Raw genomic sequence first — 23017 nt, forward strand, 5'->3', positions numbered from 1 at the left:
GCAGAGTCTGGTAGTGGAGGATCTGTGTGTTGAGGAGTCTGACTGCCTGTTGGAAGAAGCTGTTGCAGAGTCTGGTAGTGGAGGCTCTGTGTGTTGAGGAGTCTGACTGCCTGCTGGATGAAGCTGATGCAGAGTCTGGTAGTGGAGGCTCTATGTGTTAAGGAGTCTGCCTGGTGGAAGAAGCTGTTGCAGAGTTTGGTAGTGGAGGCTCTGTGTGTTGAGGAGTCTGACTGCCTGGTGGAAGAAGCTGTTGCAGTGTCTGGTAGTGGGGGCTCTGTGTGTTGAGGAGTCTGACTGCCTCGTGGAGAAAGCTGTTGCAGAGTTTGGTAGTGGGGGCTCTGTGTGTTGAGGAGTCTGACTGCCTGGTGGAAGAAGCTGTTGCAGAGTCTGGTAGTGCAGGCTCTGTGTGTTGAGGAGTCTGACTGCCTGGTGGATGAAGCTGTTGCAGAGTCTAGAAGTGGAGGCTCGGATGCTCCTGTATCTTCTGCTGGATGGCATCAGATCAAAGATGCTGGTGGCTTTGCGGATGCAGCTCTCCTAAAGTCAACAACCATCTCTTTGGTTTTATTCACGTTCAGAGAGAGGTTTTTGGTTCTGCACCAGTCCGCCAGTCACTGCACCTCCTCTCTGTATGCTGACTCATCGTTCTTGCTGATGAGGCCAACTACAGTTGTGTCATCAGTGAACTCGATGATGTGGTTTGAGCTGTACTTTGCAGTACAGTCATGAGTCAGCAGAGTGAACAGCAGTGGACTGAGTGCAGTAGAGATGGCATCGTCTGTTGATCTGTTTGGACGATATGCAAACTGCAGTCGGTCCAGTGAGGAGGGGAGCTGTTTTTTGATGTGCCTCATGACCAGCTTCTCAAAACACTTCATGATGATTGGAGTAAGTGCGATGGGACGGTAGTCATTGAGGCAGGACACTCGAGACTTCTTTGGCACTTGTGCATCCAGGCTAGTCTTGAAGCACGTTGGAAGGTCTGCAGTACTCAGAGAACTGTTGAAAATGTTCATGAGAACATCTGCAAGCTGTTGTGCACATCCTTTCCATGGGTTGACAGTAGTGGCACAGTACCTGGTCGTTTGGAGGAGGTGTGGTCTTCCTTGCTGTCGTGTAGAATGCCTTGTCGGCACTTGTGCATCCAGGCTGGTCTGTAGCCGTAAATTCAGGTGTGTTAAAAGTAGTTTGCATGGTTTCTGATCAGTATCAGTAGTGGTAGAGGGTTATGATTGGTGATTGGGGAGAGCTGAAATCTCTAGAATATTTACTTTACCTTTTCTACTCTGTGTTTCAATGTGTGTTCGCTTATAATAATCCCTTATATATTTATTATATAGTCTTAAAAGACAAGTACTGAACATGTTACCCTTTAATTGCAGTAATAAGTAAAAAGTTATTGGACTGCATTGAGTTAAATTAGTTTGCAGAGCACTACTAGCTTATTACTGTGTGCATTTCTTTGACAGTTCTGTAAACAGGAAGTAGTTACAGTATTATTTAAATGAATGCAGGACCGAAATAAACCACAAGCTATATCAGCTTTAACTTCAGCGCTGTTTCTTCAGTCTTCACTCGCTGTTCTCCTGCTGCAGACGACACTCAGTTCAGAGAGGTAAAAACAGCTCAATTTCTGTAATTTTTATTTATTTATAGCAATATTTAAAAGTCTGAACTGTAAAACTGTAGAAAATCAATCATAAAAGTTGTCTTTGAGGTAAATGTGCTAGATCATTCCTATTTCTAATTCAATACTGGTTGAGATGAATCAGTATTGATTGTAATGCAGAAATGATTTCTATCATTTGATGTACTCTCTCTATACTGTATTAATATATATATATATATATATATATATATATATGTGTGTGTGTGTGTGTGTATGTGTGTGTGTGTGTGTGTGTGCAGTGGTGTGTTTGTATTGTTTTATTTTTTTGTATGATTTTATCTTTAAGTTTAAAGCTTTATTGTTTGTTGTTGTGCAGGCTGATGATGTCACTTCCTCTGGTGTTTCTGCTGATGGTTGTTGGTGAGTCAGAAGATCCTACTGTAACTCCATCACTAAAACATCTGACTTTATCTCCCTCACTGTTCTCTTTCATCATGACTGTAGTGATTCACTGCTGAACTGATCATTAAACTGTTCTGGACTAGAACTAGACTCTCTCTAGAACTCCAGGAACCTCAGAGCTCTTCTCTCTTTATGTTTTCTCTCAGAATCAGATCAGTGTTGTTCAGTAGCTGCTGGAGTTTCTGACTGTCTGATAATCTCCAGCCTCAGTAATCAGATCTTTACTGCATCTTATGTTTCAGGAGCTTCTGGAGCAGAGTGGAGTATGAATTACATCCAGCAGGAAATATGTGCTTTAAATGGATCTACAGTGTTTATGAACGGAACTTTTACACATCCAAAACATCTTACAGTGAATAAGTCATTTTGGGTCATAGACCCAGTTAAGGGTGTTGATTTTACTGATCTGAGTACAGTTTCAAGTTTCTCAGGCAGGGTTGAGTATTTAGTGGATAAAAAGAAAAACTTCGCCCTCAAGCTGAGAAACGTAATGAAAAAGGATGAACATGAGTACTGCTACAAATTCTTAACAGATGTAGAAGGTCAGAAATGGATAGGAACACCTGGAATAAAACTCAGAGTTACAGGTAAGTTAAAGCAGAACTTCTCAATGTTTTCCTGTTTTAATAAATCACTTTCCTGTTCTGATGATTCTCAAATTATCTCAGAGCTCCATGTAGAATCTCCTGGAGAAGTAACAGAAGGAGAATCAGCAGTTCTGACGTGTAAAACCACCTGCAGTCTGACTGATCCAACATTCATCTGGTACAAAGATGGACGTCCTTTAACCATAGAGATGATCCAGAAGAATCAGCAGCTCCACCTGCAGACAGTCAGCAGTGAGGATGCAGGCAGTTATAGCTGTGCTGTAAGAGGATCTGAACATCTCCCCTCTACTGCTCAAACTCTCAGAGTCAGACGTGAGTAAAGTTCTCATTCTTCTCTAAACTCTGGGAATGGTTGAACCACACAGTGATATTAGAGATTAGCAAGAAACGCTAAGTCCCTCTGGTGGAATAGTGGAGGGAAGTTCAGTGACTCTGACCTGCAGCAGTGATGGAGACCCACCTGTGGAGAACTACACCTGGTTTAAAGAAGGTGGAGACTCACCTGTAGGATCTGGACAGAGTTTCAGCATCATCAGCATCACTGCTGATCACACTGGACTGTACTACTGTGAAGCTCAGAATGCAGTTGGAGCTCAGAATGGATATGTGATGATTGGTGTTCAGAGTAGGTGGAGAATAATAATGTAAATAGTTCCAGTATTTAAATAAAGACTCAGTAAAGTGATGGAAATGATCTTCTTCCCTCAGAAAAACATCAGATCAGCTGTGCAGTTTGGATGGTAGTGGAAGGAGCTGGATTTCTTCTTCTCTTTCTGATGGTCTTATTCTTCATCTACAGGTCAGTACAGTTTAGCTCTAAGTCTCCTCATTCAGAAAGTTCTGTTATGTAAAGGTTTGGTTTTGTGTTCCTTCATCACAGGATGAAGAAAAGAGCTGCTGGATCTGAAGTTACTGGATCAAATCAGGTAAATTTATCTTATTAATCACTGATAAGCACATGTAATTATGAGGTTCACCAGGAGGTGGCAGTAATTTCCTTTAGATCAAATCAACAAATCTAATGTAACTCAATAAAACATGATTAATTAATCTCCTTTATGATCTGGATCAGATGTGATGGAACAGGTTATGCTGGAGAAGCTGCAGTTCAGTGAAAATCACTGTAATTCCACACTGTGTCCTTTAGGGGGCAGTAGGTGTCTCTGTAAGGTTTATGGGATATCAGTGAGAAAAGGTGAGGGTGCTGTCCAAGGTTCTGATCTAAGAGCTGAACCTGAATCAGGACTTCTGATTACAGAACATTACAGAGGTCAGGACTCTCCAGAAGGTGTATTTTCTTCTGTTGAAACCGTTTGGTTGTTGATTTACTTCTTTGTTTTGGGTCGTTGTCTTGATGCATCATCCGTCCTCTGTTGAGCTTCAGTTGGTGGACAGAAGGTCTTAAGTTTTCCTGCAAAATGTCTTGGTAAACTTGGGAATTCTTTTTTCCGTTGATGACGGCAATCCGTTCTCTGTAAGATTTTTGTAAGTCTTCAGCTGACACTCTAGGATTCTTCCTCACCTCATTGATCATTCCGCGCTGTGCTCTTGCAGTCATCTTTACAGGACTTTACCACTCCTAGGGAGAGTAGCAGCAACAGTGCTGAACTTTCTTCATTTGTAGAGCATGTGTCTTACCGAGGATACATGAACATCAAAGCTTTTAGAGATACTTTTGTAACCCTTTCCAGCTTCATGCAAGTCAACAATTCTTGAACGTAGGTCTTCTGAGAGCTTGATCTTTTGTGTGAGGCATGATTCACATCAAGAAATGCTTCTCCAGAACAGCAAACTCAAAACTAGTGTGTTTTTATAGAGCAGTGTAGCTTTAACCAACACATCCAATCTCATCACATCACATCCTGCCTCCAATTAGCTCTTAGTCAAGTCATTAGCCTAGAGTTTCACATACTTTTACCCTCACTGTGAATATTAACATGTTGTGTTCAATAAAACCATGCAAACATATCGTTTTTGTGTGGTAATAGTTTAAGCAGACTGTGTTTGTCTATTGTTGTGACTTTAATGTCCAATTTATGCAGAAATCCACATATAATCCCAAAGGTTTCACATACTTTTTCTTGGCAACTGTACAGTACAGTCACAAATCCATCCAGTGGTTTAAAGTGTTGATAGTGACTCTTGATCTCCATCATTCTGATCTCCACATCTCCTCTAACCGTCCCCCCAGCAGAACCCTGACCCTAATGCTAAAGACCCCACCTACACAGCTCTCCAGCACAGAACCAGGTCCTCTGATGATGAGTACCAGACTCTTGCAGTGAGTGTCTCTTCATAAACCCTTCCTCTAGATCTTTAAAGAGTTCCTAGCTCTCTAAACCCAGTGGAGATCTTTCATTCTTCTCTTTCATCTTCTGCTTTATTCTATCTCTCCCTCCCACAGGCTGCTCAGGCCAGGTCTACTGACGACACCTATGAAGCTCTGGACCCTCAGTCCAGGTCTCCAGAGTACGAGACTCTAGCAGTGAGTTCCACAGTTTAAAGATCATCACACTTTAACACAGAACATAAGTACCTTCTTCCAGGTAACAGACTGAGTTCTAACCTGGATTTATTTCCTCAGACTGAAGATTAGACTGTTGGAGTGAAGGTGGGAGACTGTAGACCAGTTCTGATACACTTTACTGACTTTATTCCTTTTTCAGACGCTGAGAATCCAACACTGAGAAGAAGATCAGCCTGGAGAATGATCTCACCTGCTGAAGAGAGGCAGATTTATTCTATTATACATTACTGTTTATTCTAACTCACTTTTCTTCTGCTCTTCTTTCTCTTCTTTTGTTTTTCGATCGTAGGGGAATAGAGGCCGCTCTCTCTTTCAATTAAACGTATCTACTAGTGGATTAAGACTATTTCTGGAAAAATAACAGTTTTGTTTAGGGCGTGTCAACGTGTCTTTGCTACCGTCACGATGGGAAAAGTACACCTTGCACATCTTAAAAACCACAAAAGGCATGTACTACTGTTTTTTCTTGTTCTTTGCATTTAAAAAACTGTATTTGTTTCATCTTTTTAAATAAAGTTGGCGAATGCAAGTTTGGACTTTTGGGCTGATTTTATAAACAATTCGATCAGCAAAAGCACTGTGTCTACATCAACCTGTGAATTAGTATTCATGGCCCCGCCCACATCGGCTCAGGACCGCCCACAGACAGAGCTGAAGCCTGGCGGCGATGCCTTCTCGTCAGATAGAAGCTAACAGAGCTAGGAACAGCATGCAGTTCATTCCTGCGTTATTTGTGCGAATAACACATCAGTGTTTATATACTTTACCTAGTAATTCAGAGCTAAGAAACAAATGGTTAAAATTAGTCTATGGAGGAAAAATTTAAATTAAATTAAATTTGGTTGTTTTCTTTGTCACTACAGTTAGAATTAGGTGGTACCTGAAGCCTTTCAGGTTGCATAGGTAGTCCAGCTACTTCAGAAGGACTGAAAGATTTTCATCTTAAATATTTAATTTATATAAAATTCTATGTGTGATTTAAGTGTTCCCTTTCTGAGCAGTGTAATTAGTGCAGTGTGAAATATATTTATACCTACAGTTTTTGTTATAGATCATGGAATTCAGGATGTAAGCTCTTAAAAATACAGGCGTTTTAAAAAGTTCTTTAAATCTTTGAAAGGCTCTTCACACATATATTTTCTGAAAATGGTTGGTTATGTTTTTGTTTATATAATGGCATTGTTCAAAAAACACTTGTAGCATCTTTATTCTTTTAAGGCTTTTTACGTAAAATATTGTAATAAAACAATAATTTTGAATCTTAATAAAAATGATAAGCATGATAACCCTGCCTGTGTTGGTTCGTATTCAGTGGCATTACACATCTCAGCCTCTAGAGGGCATGGTTTATGTGGTTTATCAGGTGGGTAGAGTTTAGGAGCTGCCCAAGGTACTGATTCTCCTCACTGCTGAAAAACTCTACAATAACATATAATGCTTTTGTAGTGGAGTGCATTACAAATTGTATTCAGTGCAACAAGATGTAGATAAACTAGTTACAATTTTGTAACAATATAGAAACATACAAAAACTATGTATACTGTCAACAATATATAATACAATTTGAATTACACAATATTTAAAAGGATTAAACATTTATACAGTGATTTCATCTGAATATAATCAGGAGTCACAAATACAACAGTGACATAATTTACTCATAAGAATAACTCAAGTATGACAAACTGAGAACATTTTAGTAAAAATGATTATAAAAAGTGGGCTTTTGGGGGGGTCAATGTGGGGTTGACTTTTTAACTAGTGTAAACAGAACTGTTTACGGAGTCTCGGGGCGAGGACCAGCAGACTGCGAGACAGCCCCATCCATCAGGCTGTGAGGATGCTGAACTCTCTTCCTGCTCTACCCCCCATCCCAATCCTGCCCCCAGCACACACTCACTCAGCATCCTGACCCCCCACTAATAAAGTACTGAAACTCTGCACTACAATGCACAAAGTACTGGTCCCTTCCAAACGGACTTGCACTACACAACACCTGCACTACTGATATACTGCACTGTCAATTCGCACTTTAATTCCCCATAAACTGTGAACTTTAAGAACTTACGCACTCATTCACTTTACCAGCCTTAAGCTATATACCATATACCGTATTTGCACTACTCTTATATACTATTTTTACTGTCATTCCATCTCAATCACCATCAATATTGCACTATTGTCTTACGGATGTTTATTGTGTCTTGTTGTTTTGTACATATAGTGTCTCCCACTCTTTTATATTATTTATCTATTTCTTTTTTTTTTTACTTATATTTATATATCTATTCCTCCCCCACACTACTGCACCTTGTTTTTGTCTCATGTATGTCTATTGTGTCCCTGCTGTATTGTACACATAGTGTCTCCCATTCTCCTTTATTATATCTATTATCTGTACTTGCTGTAAAATTGGGAAGGAGAGTAATGTAATTTCAATTCTCTGTATGTCCCGTACATATGCAGTATTGACAATAAAACTACTTGACTTGACTTGACTTGAACTGTTGTAAACACCTACCTATCTCAACTGTACTTGGCTGGTGGTGTTTTTCCTCCATAGACTAATTCTAACCATTTGTTTCTTAGCTCTGAATTACTAGGTAAAGTATATAAACACTGATGTGTTATTCGCACAAATAACGCAGGAATGAACTGCATGCTGTTCCTAGCGCTGTTAGCTTCTATCTGACGAGAAGGCATCGCCGCCAGGCTTCAGCTCTGTCTGTGGGCGGTCCTGAGCCGATGTGGGCGGGGCCATGAATACTAATTCACAGGTTGATGTAGACACAGTGCTTTTGCTGATCGAATTGTTTATAAAATCAGCCCAAAAGTCCAAACTTGCATTCGCCAACTTTATTTAAAAAGATGAAACAAATACAGTTTTTTAAATGCAAAGAACAAGAAAAAACAGTAGTACATGCCTTTTGTGGTTTTTAAGATGTGCAAGGTGTACTTTTCCTATCGTGACGGTAGCAAAGACACGTTGACACGCCCTAAACAAAGCTGTTATTTTTCCAGAAATAGTCTTAATCCACTAGTAGATACGTTTAATTGAAAGAGAGAGCGGCCTCTATTCCCCTACGATCGAAAAACAAAAGAAGAGAAAGAAGAGCAGAAGAAAAGTGAGTTAGAATAAACAGTAATGTATAATAGAATAAATCTGCCTCTCTTCAGCAGGTGAGATCATTCTCCAGGCTGATCTTCTTCTCAGTGTTGGATTCTCAGCGTCTGAAAAAGGAATAAAGTCAGTAAAGTGTATCAGAACTGGTCTACAGTCTCCCACCTTCACTCCAACAGTCTAATCTTCAGTCTGAGGAAATAAATCCAGGTTAGAACTCAGTCTGTTACCTGGAAGAAGGTACTTATGTTCTGTGTTAAAGTGTGATGATCTTTAAACTGTGGAACTCACTGCTAGAGTCTCGTACTCTGGAGACCTGGACTGAGGGTCCAGAGCTTCATAGGTGTCGTCAGTAGACCTGGCCTGAGCAGCCTGTGGGAGGGAGAGATAGAATAAAGCAGAAGATGAAAGAGAAGAATGAAAGATCTCCACTGGGTTTAGAGAGCTAGGAACTCTTTAAAGATCTAGAGGAAGGGTTTATGAAGAGACACTCACTGCAAGAGTCTGGTACTCATCATCAGAGGACCTGGTTCTGCGCTGGAGAGCTGTGTAGGTGGGGTCTTTAGCATTAGGGTCAGGGTTCTGCTGGGGGGACGGTTAGAGGAGATGTGGAGATCAGAATGATGGAGATCAAGAGTCACTATCAACACTTTAAACCACTGGATGGATTTGTGACTGTACTGTACAGTTGCCAAGAAAAAGTATGTGAAACCTTTGGGATTATATGTGGATTTCTGCATAAATTGGACATTAAAGTCACAACAATAGACAAACACAGTCTGCTTAAACTATTACCACACAAAAACGATATGTTTGCATGGTTTTATTGAACACAACATGTTAATATTCACAGTGAGGGTAAAAGTATGTGAAACTCTAGGCTAATGACTTGACTAAGAGCTAATTGGAGGCAGGATGTGATGTGATGAGATTGGATGTGTTGGTTAAAGCTACACTGCTCTATAAAAACACACTAGTTTTGAGTTTGCTGTTCTGGAGAAGCATTTCTTGATGTGAATCATGCCTCACACAAAAGATCAAGCTCTCAGAAGACCTACGTTCAAGAATTGTTGACTTGCATGAAGCTGGAAAGGGTTACAAAAGTATCTCTAAAAGCTTTGATGTTCATTTATCCTCGGTAAGACACATGCTCTACAAATGAAGAAAGTTCAGCACTGTTGCTGCTACTCTCCCTAGGAGTGGTAAAGTCCTGTAAAGATGACTGCAAGAGCACAGCGCGGAATGATCAATGAGGTGAGGAAGAATCCTAGAGTGTCAGCTGAAGACTTACAAAAATCTTACAGAGAACGGATTGCCGTCATCAACGGAAAAAAGAATTCCCAAGTTTACCAAGACATTTTGCAGGAAAACTTAAGACCTTCTGTCCACCAACTGAAGCTCAACAGAGGACGGATGATGCATCAAGACAACGACCCAAAACAAAGAAGTAAATCAACAACCGAACGGTTTCAACAGAAGAAAATACACCTTCTGGAGAGTCCTGACCTCTGTAATGTTCTGTAATCAGAAGTCCTGATTCAGGTTCAGCTCTTAGATCAGAACCTTGGACAGCACCCTCACCTTTTCTCACTGATATCCCATAAACCTTACAGAGACACCTACTGCCCCCTAAAGGACACAGTGTGGAATTACAGTGATTTTCACTGAACTGCAGCTTCTCCAGCATAACCTGTTCCATCACATCTGATCCAGATCATAAAGGAGATTAATTAATCATGTTTTATTGAGTTACATTAGATTTGTTGATTTGATCTAAAGGAAATTACTGCCACCTCCTGGTGAACCTCATAATTACATGTGCTTATCAGTGATTAATAAGATAAATTTACCTGATTTGATCCAGTAACTTCAGATCCAGCAGCTCTTTTCTTCATCCTGTGATGAAGGAACACAAAACCAAACCTTTACATAACAGAACTTTCTGAATGAGGAGACTTAGAGCTAAACTGTACTGACCTGTAGATGAAGAATAAGACCATCAGAAAGAGAAGAAGAAATCCAGCTCCTTCCACTACCATCCAAACTGCACAGCTGATCTGATGTTTTTCTGAGGGAAGAAGATCATTTCCATCACTTTACTGAGTCTTTATTTAATTACTGGAACTATTTACATTATTATTCTCCACCTACTCTGAACACCAATCATCACAGATCCATTCTGAGCTCCAACTGCATTCTGAGCTTCACAGTAGTACAGTCCAGTGTGATCAGCAGTGATGCTGATGATGCTGAAACTCTGTCCAGATCCTACAGGTGAGTCTCCACCTTCTTTAAACCAGGTGTAGTTCTCCACAGGTGGGTCTCCATCACTGCTGCAGGTCAGAGTCACTGAACTTCCCTCCACTATCCCACCAGAGGGACTGATGGACACTGAGACGCTCTTTGGAGGATCTAGAGACAGATCTGACTTTAGCGTTTCTTGCTAATCTCTAATATCTATTGCAGACTGTTAATTTTTTTGTTGACACAAGGCTTTATTTTTTAGAGTGTGCCTGGTGGAAGAAGCTGTTGCAGAGTCTGGTAGTGGAGAGTTTCAGTACTGTATTAGTGGGGGGGTCAGGATGCTGAGTGAGTGTGTGCTGGGGGCAGGATTGGGATGGGGGGTAGAGCAGGAAGAGAGTTCAGCATCCTCACAGCCTGATGGATGGGGCTGTCTCGCAGTCTGCTGGTCCTTGCCCCGAGACTCCGTAAACAGTTCTGTTTACACTAGTTAAAAAGTCAACCCCACATTGACCCCCCCAAAAGCCCACTTTTTATAATCATTTTTACTAAAATGTTCTCAGTTTGTCATACTTGAGTTATTCTTATGAGTAAATTATGTCACTGTTGTATTTGTGACTCCTGATTATATTCAGATGAAATCACTGTATAAATGTTTAATCCTTTTAAATATTGTGTAATTCAAATTGTATTATATATTGTTGACAGTATACATAGTTTTTTGTATGTTTCTACATTGTTACAAAATTGTAACTAGTTTATCTACATCTTGTTGCACTGAATACAATTTGTAATGCGCTCAACTACAAAAGCATTATATGTTATTGTAGAGTTTTTCAGCAGTGAGGAGAATCAGTACCTTGGGCAGCTCCTAAACTCTACCCACCTGATAAACCACATAAACCATGCCCTCTAGAGGCTGAGATGTGTAATGCCACTGAATACGAACCAACACAGGCAGGGTTATCATGCTTATCATTTTTATTAAGATTCAAAATTATTGTTTTATTACAATATTTTACGTAAAAAGTCTTAAAAGAATAAAGATGCTACAAGTGTTTTTTGAACAATGCCATTATATAAACAAAAACATAACCGACCATTTTCAGAAAATATATGTGTGAAGAGCCTTTCAAAGATTTAAAGAACTTTTTAAAACGCCTGTATTTTTAAGAGCTTACATCCTGAATTCCATGATCTATAACAAAAACTGTAGGTATAAATATATTTCACACTGCACTAATTACACTGCTCAGAAAGGGAACACTTAAATCACACATAGAATTTTATATAAATTAAATATTTAAGATGAAAATCTTTCAGTCCTTCTGAAGTAGCTGGACTACCTATGCAACCTGAAAAGCTTCAGGTACCACCTAATTCTAACTGTAGTGACAAAGAAAACAACCAAATTTAATTTAATTTAAATTTAATATGCTTCTTAAAGTTTAACTTTAACTTTGACACTGTATAATTTGGTTTACACTATGATGATCTAGTGCTCCTTTATGTTTTTCATCGTTTATATAAGCTATAACAAAAACTGATAAACTATATAACTCAATATAACAAAACTCTGCATTCTCTAAAAATTAATAAAGCACTGATCCAATAAAATGCTAGAAAAATCAAAGCACTAAATACTCAATGAAAATAAAACTTCAAAGAAGACTAATGAAATATGCAAACATCTAAAAAAAACCTTTTGAAATTCTTTAAAACAGCAAAACAAGCTACGATAAATCATCTGCTTGGGCAGATAAAAAAGTTAGCATAGTAATAACAAACAACAACAAAACATACTCCAACATCCAACATGTAATCATCAGGTTTTCACCTAAATCATTTACATACTCATTCTCTTTCACTCTTTCTTTCTTTCTTTCTTTCTTTCTTTCTTTCTTTCACTTTCTTTGTTTCTTCCTCTCATAATTAAGCTCTAACTTTCCCATAGATGACTGAATCCTCTTCCACAGCCTGTGACCTATAAAACAATGGAAATGTGATTTTTCTTAATAATAGTCATGATTTTCATTTCTCACAAAAGCTATTCTTGTCTACAATGATTAGTAACTTTTGTCCAAGATGTTTTAGTTAAAGAAATGAAACTTTTTTAAGATTCAGTTCCTTTGAACACTTCTTAAATATGAAACTCACCCAGTAGCAGCAGCAGCAGCGTGACGGTGGTGGAATGTAACACTGGCGTACTGAAGCTCCTCCTGCTGGTCAGATCTGATCACAACATCAGGTTTTCTACCAGTCCTGACTGTAGCGTACTGAACATCATCATCATGATCAGGAGCTCCAGAGGAAGCATCACCTGCAGTCTCTACAGGTCTGGATCTGCTGTGAGTAACGGTGGCGTACTGGACGTCATCCTGACGAAGATCATTCATTATAAAGATAGTAAACATCTTATTTACTGAAGACTGAATAGAAACATCACTGAAATATGATGGATTGTGTTCTGCTGGATATTTTACCTGATCTGATCCATCCTGATCAGATCCAGCATCTCTCTTCTTCATCCTGAAACAACAGAACACTTACAGTGTTTAACACAATGCTATAAACCAAATGAAGTTCTACCATGTTCTACTAAATTCTACTGACCTGGAGATGAAGATTAAGACCAAAATAAAGAGAAGAAGAAGAAGAAATCCTCCTCCTCCTCCCACTGTGATCCAAACTGCAGATCTGATCTGATTTTCTGAGGGAAGAAGATCATTTTATCACTTTACTGAGTCTTTATTTAAATACTGGAACTATTTACATTATTATTCTCCACCTACTCTGAACACCAATCATCACAGATCCATTCTGAACTCCAACTGCATTCTGAGCTTCACAGTAGTACAGTCCAGTGTGATCAGCAGTGACGATCATGAATATTCATACATGCAAACATATAGCCTCTGATTGGCTAACAGCACTGCAGCAGAGAACACCTACCTGCCTTCCCCCACACAGTCAATTTTACAGCTCTAAACCTGAAAAAAGGACAAAATGTTTTTAGAAATACAGGTTTGGTTATTAAGATAAAGCACTGAATGCTGGATTAAGTAAACCCTAAAGTTAAATCACACCAAGCCTAAAATAAACGTGATCAATGCATTAATAATGTTTTATTCAGCTAAACTAACGCTACTAAACTCTTACCTCAGACGTGGTGATTTGGTGTTCGGGCAGTTTCACCCCATTGAAGCCCCAGAGTCGCTTTATATCATAAAATCCGATGTGAATGGTGGCGATTTGACCGGTGTTCTGTCGAGTTGTGCTGCCTTGTCAAACCGTGCTTCCCTAGTGTATATTTAAGGTCTCGGAAAAACGCAGAATCAACCGGAGATCCGATTTAAAACTACAGTTACTCACTCACTATAGCTAACGCTAACTAGCTCTGTAAACAAAAGCTGAAAGCTCCGCCTGTGGGCAGTCTTGAGCCGAGGTGGGCAGGGACATGAACTCACTGGTTGATGTCGACACCAAATGTCTCCCTGATCAACTCATATTTCTGAGGATTTCCTTTTTTTCGCTACGGCAGACAATGGAGGTTGAGGAAGAGTTTTATGTGCAGCATCATAAACAACTCAGAGAGACCTGCTGTATTCACAAAGAACAAGACATTACCCATGATCTCTTTAGCTCTTTAGAATAACTCTTAAATAAAATAACATAAAATAACACAATCAGAGGCATGTTTAACATGTGTATATTATTTTTATTACAGCTGTAAGATTTAACAAATCATTTTAATGTTAGTTCACTTAATTTAGAGCATTAGAGCATGTCCATCCTATCCTATATAACTGTGTTATATACACTGTGTTATTCAGCCAGAATCTCTAAATTGGGTAATATGTACAGAATTCCACATTTCATATCAAGAACATGTTGCACATTATTTTTAGCATAAGCAAAATTCAAGCTCTCAGCTCTGCTTATACATTACATCAATTCCTCTTACAATAAAAGCTTTAAAAAAATGAGCACAATCTGCAGGTAAAATTATCTCAGAGATTTGGGTTAAAATGCAGACTTTTTAAATAAAAAACAAGAAGGAAAATCTAAAGCTTGCATAAAAAAGTTTAATATACTGAGATCAGAAGCAATCATTCCATTCTGCTCCTCCTCTAGTTTACCATGTGATGATGATGGTGGTGATGATTGATGATGGTGATGCTAGTGATGATGGTGGTGATGGTAATGATGATGGTGATGATGAAGGTGGTGATGATGGTGATGATGATGGTGATGGTGGTGATGATGATGATGATGCTGGTGATGATGGTGATGACGGTGATAATGGTGGTGATGGTGATGATAATAATGATGGTGATGATGGTGATCTCAGGGTTGATTGCTTTCATTCTATGGGAAAAAACCCCACAAGATTGTGTTTTTTAGGTATACATTTTTAGATGTTTATATTAAACAAAATCAACTTCATTTCAAAAATTGGCTGATTGGTTGATGGCGATTAGACGCAGATGATTGGACGTTAGCAGGGGGGCTGTATTATTGATTATTGACTGATTTGCATATTGAGAGTGTCTGCGTACCAAAGTACAGGAACCTTAGAGGCACTGCAGAGGCGGAAATGAGAGAAATAAAAGCGTTTTTTTTAAAGGTTAGGAAATGTTCATAAAAGTTTTAAGCAGGACTGGTATATTTTATTACTTCAAAGAAACAAATTTCAGCTTTTAATGAAAAAAATATGATTTAGGGTTTACTGGCTCTATAATTGTCATGGGACAATGTTCTCATGACCAACACATTTTCACCCAACTTTTTACACAGGCTCTTTCACAGCAAACCCATTAAATATTTAAAAAGGCTACATTGATTGCTGTTGGTTCAGATATGCTTGGGCTATGGAATTTTATTTTTTTGTTGGGTTTGGTTGGTCATGCGTTCCAAAAAGTCATCAAAAAGCACCGCTGAAAGATTTTCTGATATGTGTACTGGATTTCTAGTCTTTAAAAGCCAAATTAATCTAATGAACTTGGTTGTTTTTAATCAAAATAATATAAAATCCATGCAAATATCTACATTTTGTTCATATTTACATAGTAAATGAACACATATTTTACTTAATTAATTAATTCATTCATTAAGTTTTTAATCTTCAAGCCAACTACCAAAACGTCACTCTTTAAAAGATATTCCACATCTTAGTAATTTTAAAGAATTGAATAAAACTATTTACAACAAGTTTGTAAGTTTGCTTACTTTTCCATTTTTAAACAGTGCCATCCACATTCTCGTAATCAGCAATACTGGAAGAGTCATCATCATCATCATCATCAGGAGGAGGATGGGCTTTATCTCCAACATCCTGCAAAACCGAGAAAAGAGAACATCAGCAGATGCTTTAAAACTGAACTATAAAATCCCAGTAAAGAAAACTCACCTCTACATTCCCATAAACAGGAGTACTGGAGGAGTCTTTATCAGGAGGACAAGAGATATCTCCAACATTCTGCAGAACCGAGAAAGTAAGATCACTGATCAGAATTAGAGTCTCAGTGAGAAGAGCTCTGGGTTCTCAGAGGTTCTCAGAGGATCAGGGAGCAAAGCAAAGACCTGGAAACCAAATCCCTTGAGGAACATTAATGGACTGATCTACTGATATAAGAACTATGTGAGAACTCACCTGGTAGATGTCCTCATCCGTATTCACATCCTGCTTCTTCCGTCTCCTTGTAGAAAATAAATATAAATATTAAAACAGGAGACGAATATATCAGATAGGAAAACAACCCAATCTTTTCATTATTATTCATTTTCTCACCTCATCCAGAAAAGTCCAGTAAGAAAAGCTGCAAGCCCACAAACTCCAACCACTCCACCTACTGCATACAGCGCCACCCAGAGGCCTGCTGAGATATTACACATAAATACACTGCTCAAAAACAAGATAATAAAGGGAACACGTAAACAACACAATATAACTCCAAGTATATCAAACTTCTGTGAAATCAAACTGTCCATTCTTAAAAAGAAGCATCGCTTGATGTGAATCATGCCTCCCACACAAAAGATCAAGCTCTCAGAAGACCTACATTCAAGAATTGTTGACTTGCATGAAGCTAGAAAGGGTAACAAAAGTGTTTCTAAAAGCTTTGATGTTCATGTGTCCATGGTAAGACAGACGCTCTACAAATGGAGAAAGTTCAGCACTGTTGCTGCTACTCTCTCTAGGCGGTAAAGTCCTGTAAAGATGACTGCAAGAGCACAGCGCCAAATGAACAATGAGGTGAGTTCTTGTGTGACTATTGAGCATGTTTGGGATGCTCCAGATTGGTGTCACACCAGATACTGACTGGTTTTCTGAACCTCCATGAATTTCACAATACTGTAAAACTGCAATTTTAGAGTAGCTTTTGTTGTGGCCATCCCAAGGTATACCTGTATATAATCACTGTGTCTAATCAGCATATCGATATGCCGCACCTGTGACTGTTCATAGAAAAAGTCTTAAATCTTTGAGTTGGGAGCAAAACCCAAAGTGTTGCTTTCATATTTTTGTTCAGTCTATATAATCAAGTGTCTCACCCTTGATATTGACCGGTACAGCAGCTGATCTCTGAGCTCCATGTTGGTTTTGAGCCTGGCAGTAGTAGGATCCACTCTGTAGAGGAACATAACTGTGTCCAGATCCTACAGGTGAGTCTCCACCTTCTTTAAACCAGGTGTAGATCTCCACAGGTGGGTCTCCATCACTGCTGCAGGTCAGAGTCACTGAACTTCCCTCCACTATTCCACCAGAGGGACTGATGGACACTGAGACGTTCTTTGGAGGATCTAGAGACAGATCTGACTTTAGCGTTTCTTGCTAATCTCTAATATCACTGTGTGGTTCAACCATTTCCAGAGTTTAGAGAAGAATGAGAACTTTACTCACGTCTGACTCTGAGAGTTTGAGCAGTAGAGGGGAGATGTTCAGATCCTCTTACAGCACAGCTATAACTGCCTGCATCCTCACTGCTGACTGTCTGCAGGTGGAGCTGCTGATTCTTCTGGATCATCTCTGTGGTTAAAGGACGTCCATCTTTGTACCAGATGAATGTTGGATCAGTCAGACTGCAGGTGGTTTTACACGTCAGAACTGCTGATTCTCCTTCTGTTACTTCTCCAGGAGATTCTACATGGAGCTCTGAGACAACGAAAAACTCAAAAAATCAGAAAAGGAATCAGTTGTATATCTGAAAGCCTCTGAAGTAGGAGTTTTTTTTTACTGATTATAAAAAAAATATGACAATTTCATAATAATATTTCAGTATTTTCCAAACCTGGACCTGGAGAATCCCCTTGTCCTTCATAGATTGATGTTTTTTATTTTTTATTATTAACAAAACTGATTAATCTGAGTTAAAAGTGATGAGTAAGATCAGGAGCCTACCTGTAACGTTGAGTTTAACTCCAGGTTTTCCCATCCACTTCTGGATTTCTACATTAGTTACGATTCTGAAGATGTACTCATGTTTATCCTTCTTCTTTACGCTACTCAGTTTGAGGGCGAAGTGATTCTGTTTATCAACTAAATACTCAACCCTGCCTGAGTAACCTGCGACTTTACTCAGATCAGTCAACCCAAGAGAATTACTGAACCAAAACCTCTGTGTAACTGTAAGATTCTCTGGGATCGTGTAAGATACGTTCATAAACACTGTAGATCCATTTAAAGCACATATTTCCTGCTGGATGTATTTCATGCTCCACTCTGCTCCAGAAGCTCCTGAAACATAAGATGCAGTAAAGATCTGATTACTGAGGCTGGAGATTATCAGACAGTTACAGTAAATTACAGCTTAACTTCTCTCCTCTCTATCTCCACTTAATAAGAATGTCTGTCTACAAAATATTAACAACATATTACTATTGTAATGACCTACCCCAGGGCTTCCTAATTCTGGAGCCATGATTACTACAGTCATGATTACTTACACTTACTAGTACACTCCCTATAGTACACTTCATTTAGTATACTTACACTTACTAGTACACTCCCTATAGTACACTCAATTTAGTATACTTACACTTACTAGTACACTCCCTATAGTACACTCCATTTAGTATACTTACACTTACTAGTACACTCCCTATAGTACACTCCATTTAGTATACTTACACTTACTAGTACACTCCCTATAGTACACTCCATTTAGTATACTTACACTTACTAGTACACTCCCTATAGTACACTCCATTTAGTATACTTACACTTACTAGTACACTCCCTATAGTACACTCAATTTAGTATACTTACACTTACTAGTACACTCCCTATAGTACACTCAATTTAGTATACTTACACTTAGTAGTACACTCCCTATAGTACACTCCATTTAGTATACTTACACTTACTAGTACACTCCCTATAGTACACTCCATTTAGTATACTTACACTTACTAGTACACTCCCTATAGTACACTCCATTTAGTATACTTACACTTACTAGTACACTCCCTATAGTACACTCAATTTAGTATACTTACGCTTACTAGTACACTCCCTATAGTACACTCCATGTAGTATACTTACACTTACTAGTACACTCCCTATAGTACACTCCATTTAGTATACTTACACTTACTAGTACACTCCCTATAGTACACTCCATTTAGTATACTTACACTTACTAGTACACTCCTAATAGTACACTCACTAGTACACTCCTTATAGTACACTTACTAGTACACTCCCTATAGTACACTCCATGTAGTAAATTTTCTAGTACACACCATGTAGTACACTTACACTCACTAGTACACTCCTTATAGTACACTCACTAGTACACTCCATGTAGTACACTTACTAGTACACCCTCTGTAGTGTACCTCCTTGTGCACTCTAATTATGAGATATACAGTTTCTGTGCTGTTCCATATGGGTTGCTTGGGTGTTTTTCGTAGTTGCTATGGTATCCCACGTGGTTGTGATGTCTCACATGTTTGCCAGTTAGTTGTTATAACTTTATATTAATATTGTGATATTACAGCCGGTTTCTCTGCTTATATGGTGTAGTTGATGTGGTGGATGAAACTCAGTGGAACAATTCTATAATTCTAGTCCAGAACCACTCAAAGATCAGTTCAGCAGTGAATCACTACAGTCATGATGAAAGAGAACAGTGAGGGAGATAAAGTCAGATGTTTCAGTGATGGAGTTACAGTAGAATCTTCTGACTCACCAACAACCATCAGCAGAAACACCAGAAGAAGAAGAGGAGGAGGAGGAGCCATCCTGAGTGACATCACCAGCCTGCACAACATCAAACAATCAGACTGTTTCAGAATACCTTTAATACTAAAATAAAATCCCACTAAAATCATCCAGAATCCTTAGATACATTATTATAGATTTTTATTCATATTTTAATACACAATCATTGTTTCTGTATTTAGTTACACATGCTGGGGAAAAAAATAATACAGAAACATCACTGTATAGATATTGTTATGTGCGGAGGTGAGGGGAGTCGTGGGGCGCAATCCCGATTTGTCCCAGCTGGCCTGCATTGGACTGATTGAGCAGCCAGCTGGGACCAGTATAAAGACCACGCCTTCACTCCAGTGAAACACTAATGGTGAAAAGAAAGCTGAGGCGACACAAACCTAAAATACTACAAAGTTGAGCAACTAGAGCCGCACTGGACTGTCGTTCTGTTTCTTTGAGTTTGTTTGAGTGTTTTGCCAAAATAAACGTATGTTTTGAGTTCATGCACTCTATATCACTCATATCCACTTTATATCACAATATCTATAGATACAGTACATAAAATTATAGTAATCGTTTTAGCATTACCAAGTCCTTCTCAACTAGACTAACTAAACAGGAAATAGAAATATTATAGCCAGTGATGGTATAGTTACTTTGAAAAAGTAATCCGATTACTAATTACTGATTACTCCTTTAAAAAGTAACTTAGTTACTTTATGTATTACTTGATTTTAAAATTAACTAAGTTACTTTACAAGTTACTTTATTAGTTACTTTCAGCAGCTGCAGACACCACCTCCCGCCGCCTTTACATAAACATCATAACCAGTTTTGCCAATACTGCCTTTATTGGAAAATGCATTTTTAACAGCAACAATTTATCTCTATTAAGTTGAACTATTTCCTAAAAAATAAGTTTTTTTTATAAAAATAAAAAAATTAACTTAACATAAATATATTTTTTATAAAAAATAAAATATGGTCTTTCTTGATTTTACTAAACATATATATATATGTTTGTACACAAACATCCCCAGCGCGTACCGGGCGGAGCCCCACCCCCACCTCGCTTTCTCGGATCACATGTGTGTTTGGCTGACACCAACATACACACCACTCATCAGACGCTCCAGACCAGTTCAGAAGCAGGTGAAAACCTGGCCGGCAGGCTCCATCTCTGCCCTTCAGGACAGTTTTGAGTGCACTGCATGGGACATGTTTAGGGAGGCTGCTACTGAAGGCGATTCTGTTGATTTGGAGGAGTATGCAGCATCAGTCACTGGCTACATCAGCAAGTGTATTGATGATGTCACTGTCTCCAAGACCATCACTACATGCCCAAACCAGAAGCCTTGGATGACTGCTGAGGTACGTGTGCTGCTGAGGACCCGCGACTCCGCCTTCAGAGTGGGTGACAAGGTGGCCCTGAGGAAAGCGAGAGCCGACCTGTCAAGAGCTATCAGAGTGGCAAAGCGCGCACACACCCAGAGAATCCACAGCCACTTCAAGGACACGGGTGACGCGCGGCGTATGTGGCAGGGCATCCAGGCAATCACCAACTACAGGACAATGCCATCGTCCTGTGAACGTGATGCCTCCCTCCCTGATGCCCTGAACAACTTTTATGCACGGTTTGAGGCACAAAACAACATGGCGAGAAAGACCATGCCCAAGCCGGACGAGCAGGTGTTGTGCCTGACTGCAGTGGATGTGAGGAACACTCTGCGCAGAGTCAACCCACGAAAAGCTGCAGGACCAGACAACATTCCCCGGCAGAGTGCTCAGGGAGTGCGCAGACCAGCTGACAGATGTTCTCACGGACATCTTCAACATCTCCTTGTGCAGCGCCACTGTCCCAACGTGCCTCAAGTCCACACCATCGTCCCCGTGCCGAAGAAGTCCACAGTGTCCTGCCTCAATGACTACCGTCCCGTTGCACTTACACCCATCATCATGAAGTGCTTTGAAAGGCTAGTCATGAGGAACATCAAGACACAACTGCCCTCTTCACTGGACCCCCTGCAGTTTGCGTATCGTCCCAATCGCTCCACGGATGATGCCATCACCACTACTCTTCATCTCTCCCTCACCCACCTGGAGAAGAAGGACACTTACGTCAGAATGCTGTTCATAGACTTCAGTTCAGCATTCAACACCATCATCCCACAGAACCTCATCAGGAAGCTAAGCTCGCTCGGCCTCAACACCCCCCTCTGCAACTGGATCCTGGACTTTCTGACGGGGAGACCCCAATCAGTCCGGTTCGCGGGCAGCACCTCCAGCTCCATCACACTGAACACTGGGGCCCCCCAGGGCAGTGTCCTGAGTCCTCTGCTGTTCACCCTGCTGACTCATGACTGTGCTGCAAAACACAGTTCTAACAGCTTTATCAAGTTCGCCGATGATACAACCGTGCTGGGTCTCATCACCAAAGGCGACGAGTCAGCATACAGAGAGGAGGTGCAGCGGCTGACAGACTGGTGTACAGTCAACAACCTTCACCTGAATGTGGACAAGACAAAGGAAATGGTTGTTGACTTCAGGAGAGCACAACACACCCACTCTCCACTCAACATCGACGGGTCCTGTGTGGAGATTGTTAAGAGCACCAAGTTCCTTGGTGTCCACTTAGCAGATAACCTCACCTGGACCCTGAACACCAGCTCTACAGCCAAGAAAGCCCAGCAGCGTCTCTACTTCCTCCGGAAGCTGAGAAAGGCCCGTCTCCCTCCACCCATCCTCACACTCTTCTATAGAGGGACCATTAAGAGCATCCTGAGCAGCTGCATCACTGCCTGGTTTGGGACCTGCACCGTCTCTGACCGCAAGACCCTCCAGCGTATTGTGAGGACAGCTGAGAGGATCATCGGCGTCTCTCTCCCCTCCATCACGGACATTTACACCACCCGCAGCATCCGCAAAGCAACCAGCATTGTGAATGACCCCACCCATCCCTCACACAAACTGTTCTCCCTCCTGCCTTCGGGAAGAAGGTACCGCAGCATCCGGTCCAGCACGACCAGATTCTGCAACAGCTCCTACCCCCAAGCCATCAGACTCCTCAACTGCAGAGACTGAACTGATGGTTTTCTGTACATGCACACACACTCTTACCCCACTTACCCCAGAAAATGGAAGCACTAAAAACCCTACTACCTCACTGGACTCTATTGCACACTGTGTAATAGAGGTAATTACTACCTCACTGGTCTTTTTTGCACACTGC

General features: G+C 40.0%; 1 protein-coding gene and 1 long non-coding RNA gene across 2 annotated transcripts; one reads left to right on the top strand and one right to left on the bottom strand.

Moving 5' to 3' along the window:
• The first annotated feature begins 3134 nt into the window (after positions 1 to 3134).
• LOC125785787 (uncharacterized) lies at positions 3135 to 3980 on the top strand. Its single transcript, XR_007428136.1, has 3 exons — positions 3135 to 3304; positions 3388 to 3478; positions 3560 to 3980. It is a non-coding gene; the product is annotated as an uncharacterized LOC125785787 (long non-coding RNA).
• A 6475-nt stretch (positions 3981 to 10455) lies between these two features.
• On the bottom strand, positions 10456 to 18283 carry LOC125785617 (B-cell receptor CD22-like). The gene is made up of 3 exons (XM_049469530.1): positions 17971 to 18283; positions 17473 to 17724; positions 10456 to 10739 (listed from the first exon to the last, which is right to left on the bottom strand). Exons 1-3 carry the CDS (start codon positions 18281 to 18283, stop codon positions 10456 to 10458), a joined length of 849 nt encoding a protein of 282 aa, XP_049325487.1.
• Positions 18284 to 23017: the final 4734 nt, after the last annotated feature.

The sequence above is a fragment of the Astyanax mexicanus genome, chromosome 21 (genome assembly GCF_023375975.1).
Source record: "Astyanax mexicanus isolate ESR-SI-001 chromosome 21, AstMex3_surface, whole genome shotgun sequence".
Lineage (NCBI taxonomy): Eukaryota > Metazoa > Chordata > Actinopteri > Characiformes > Acestrorhamphidae > Astyanax > Astyanax mexicanus.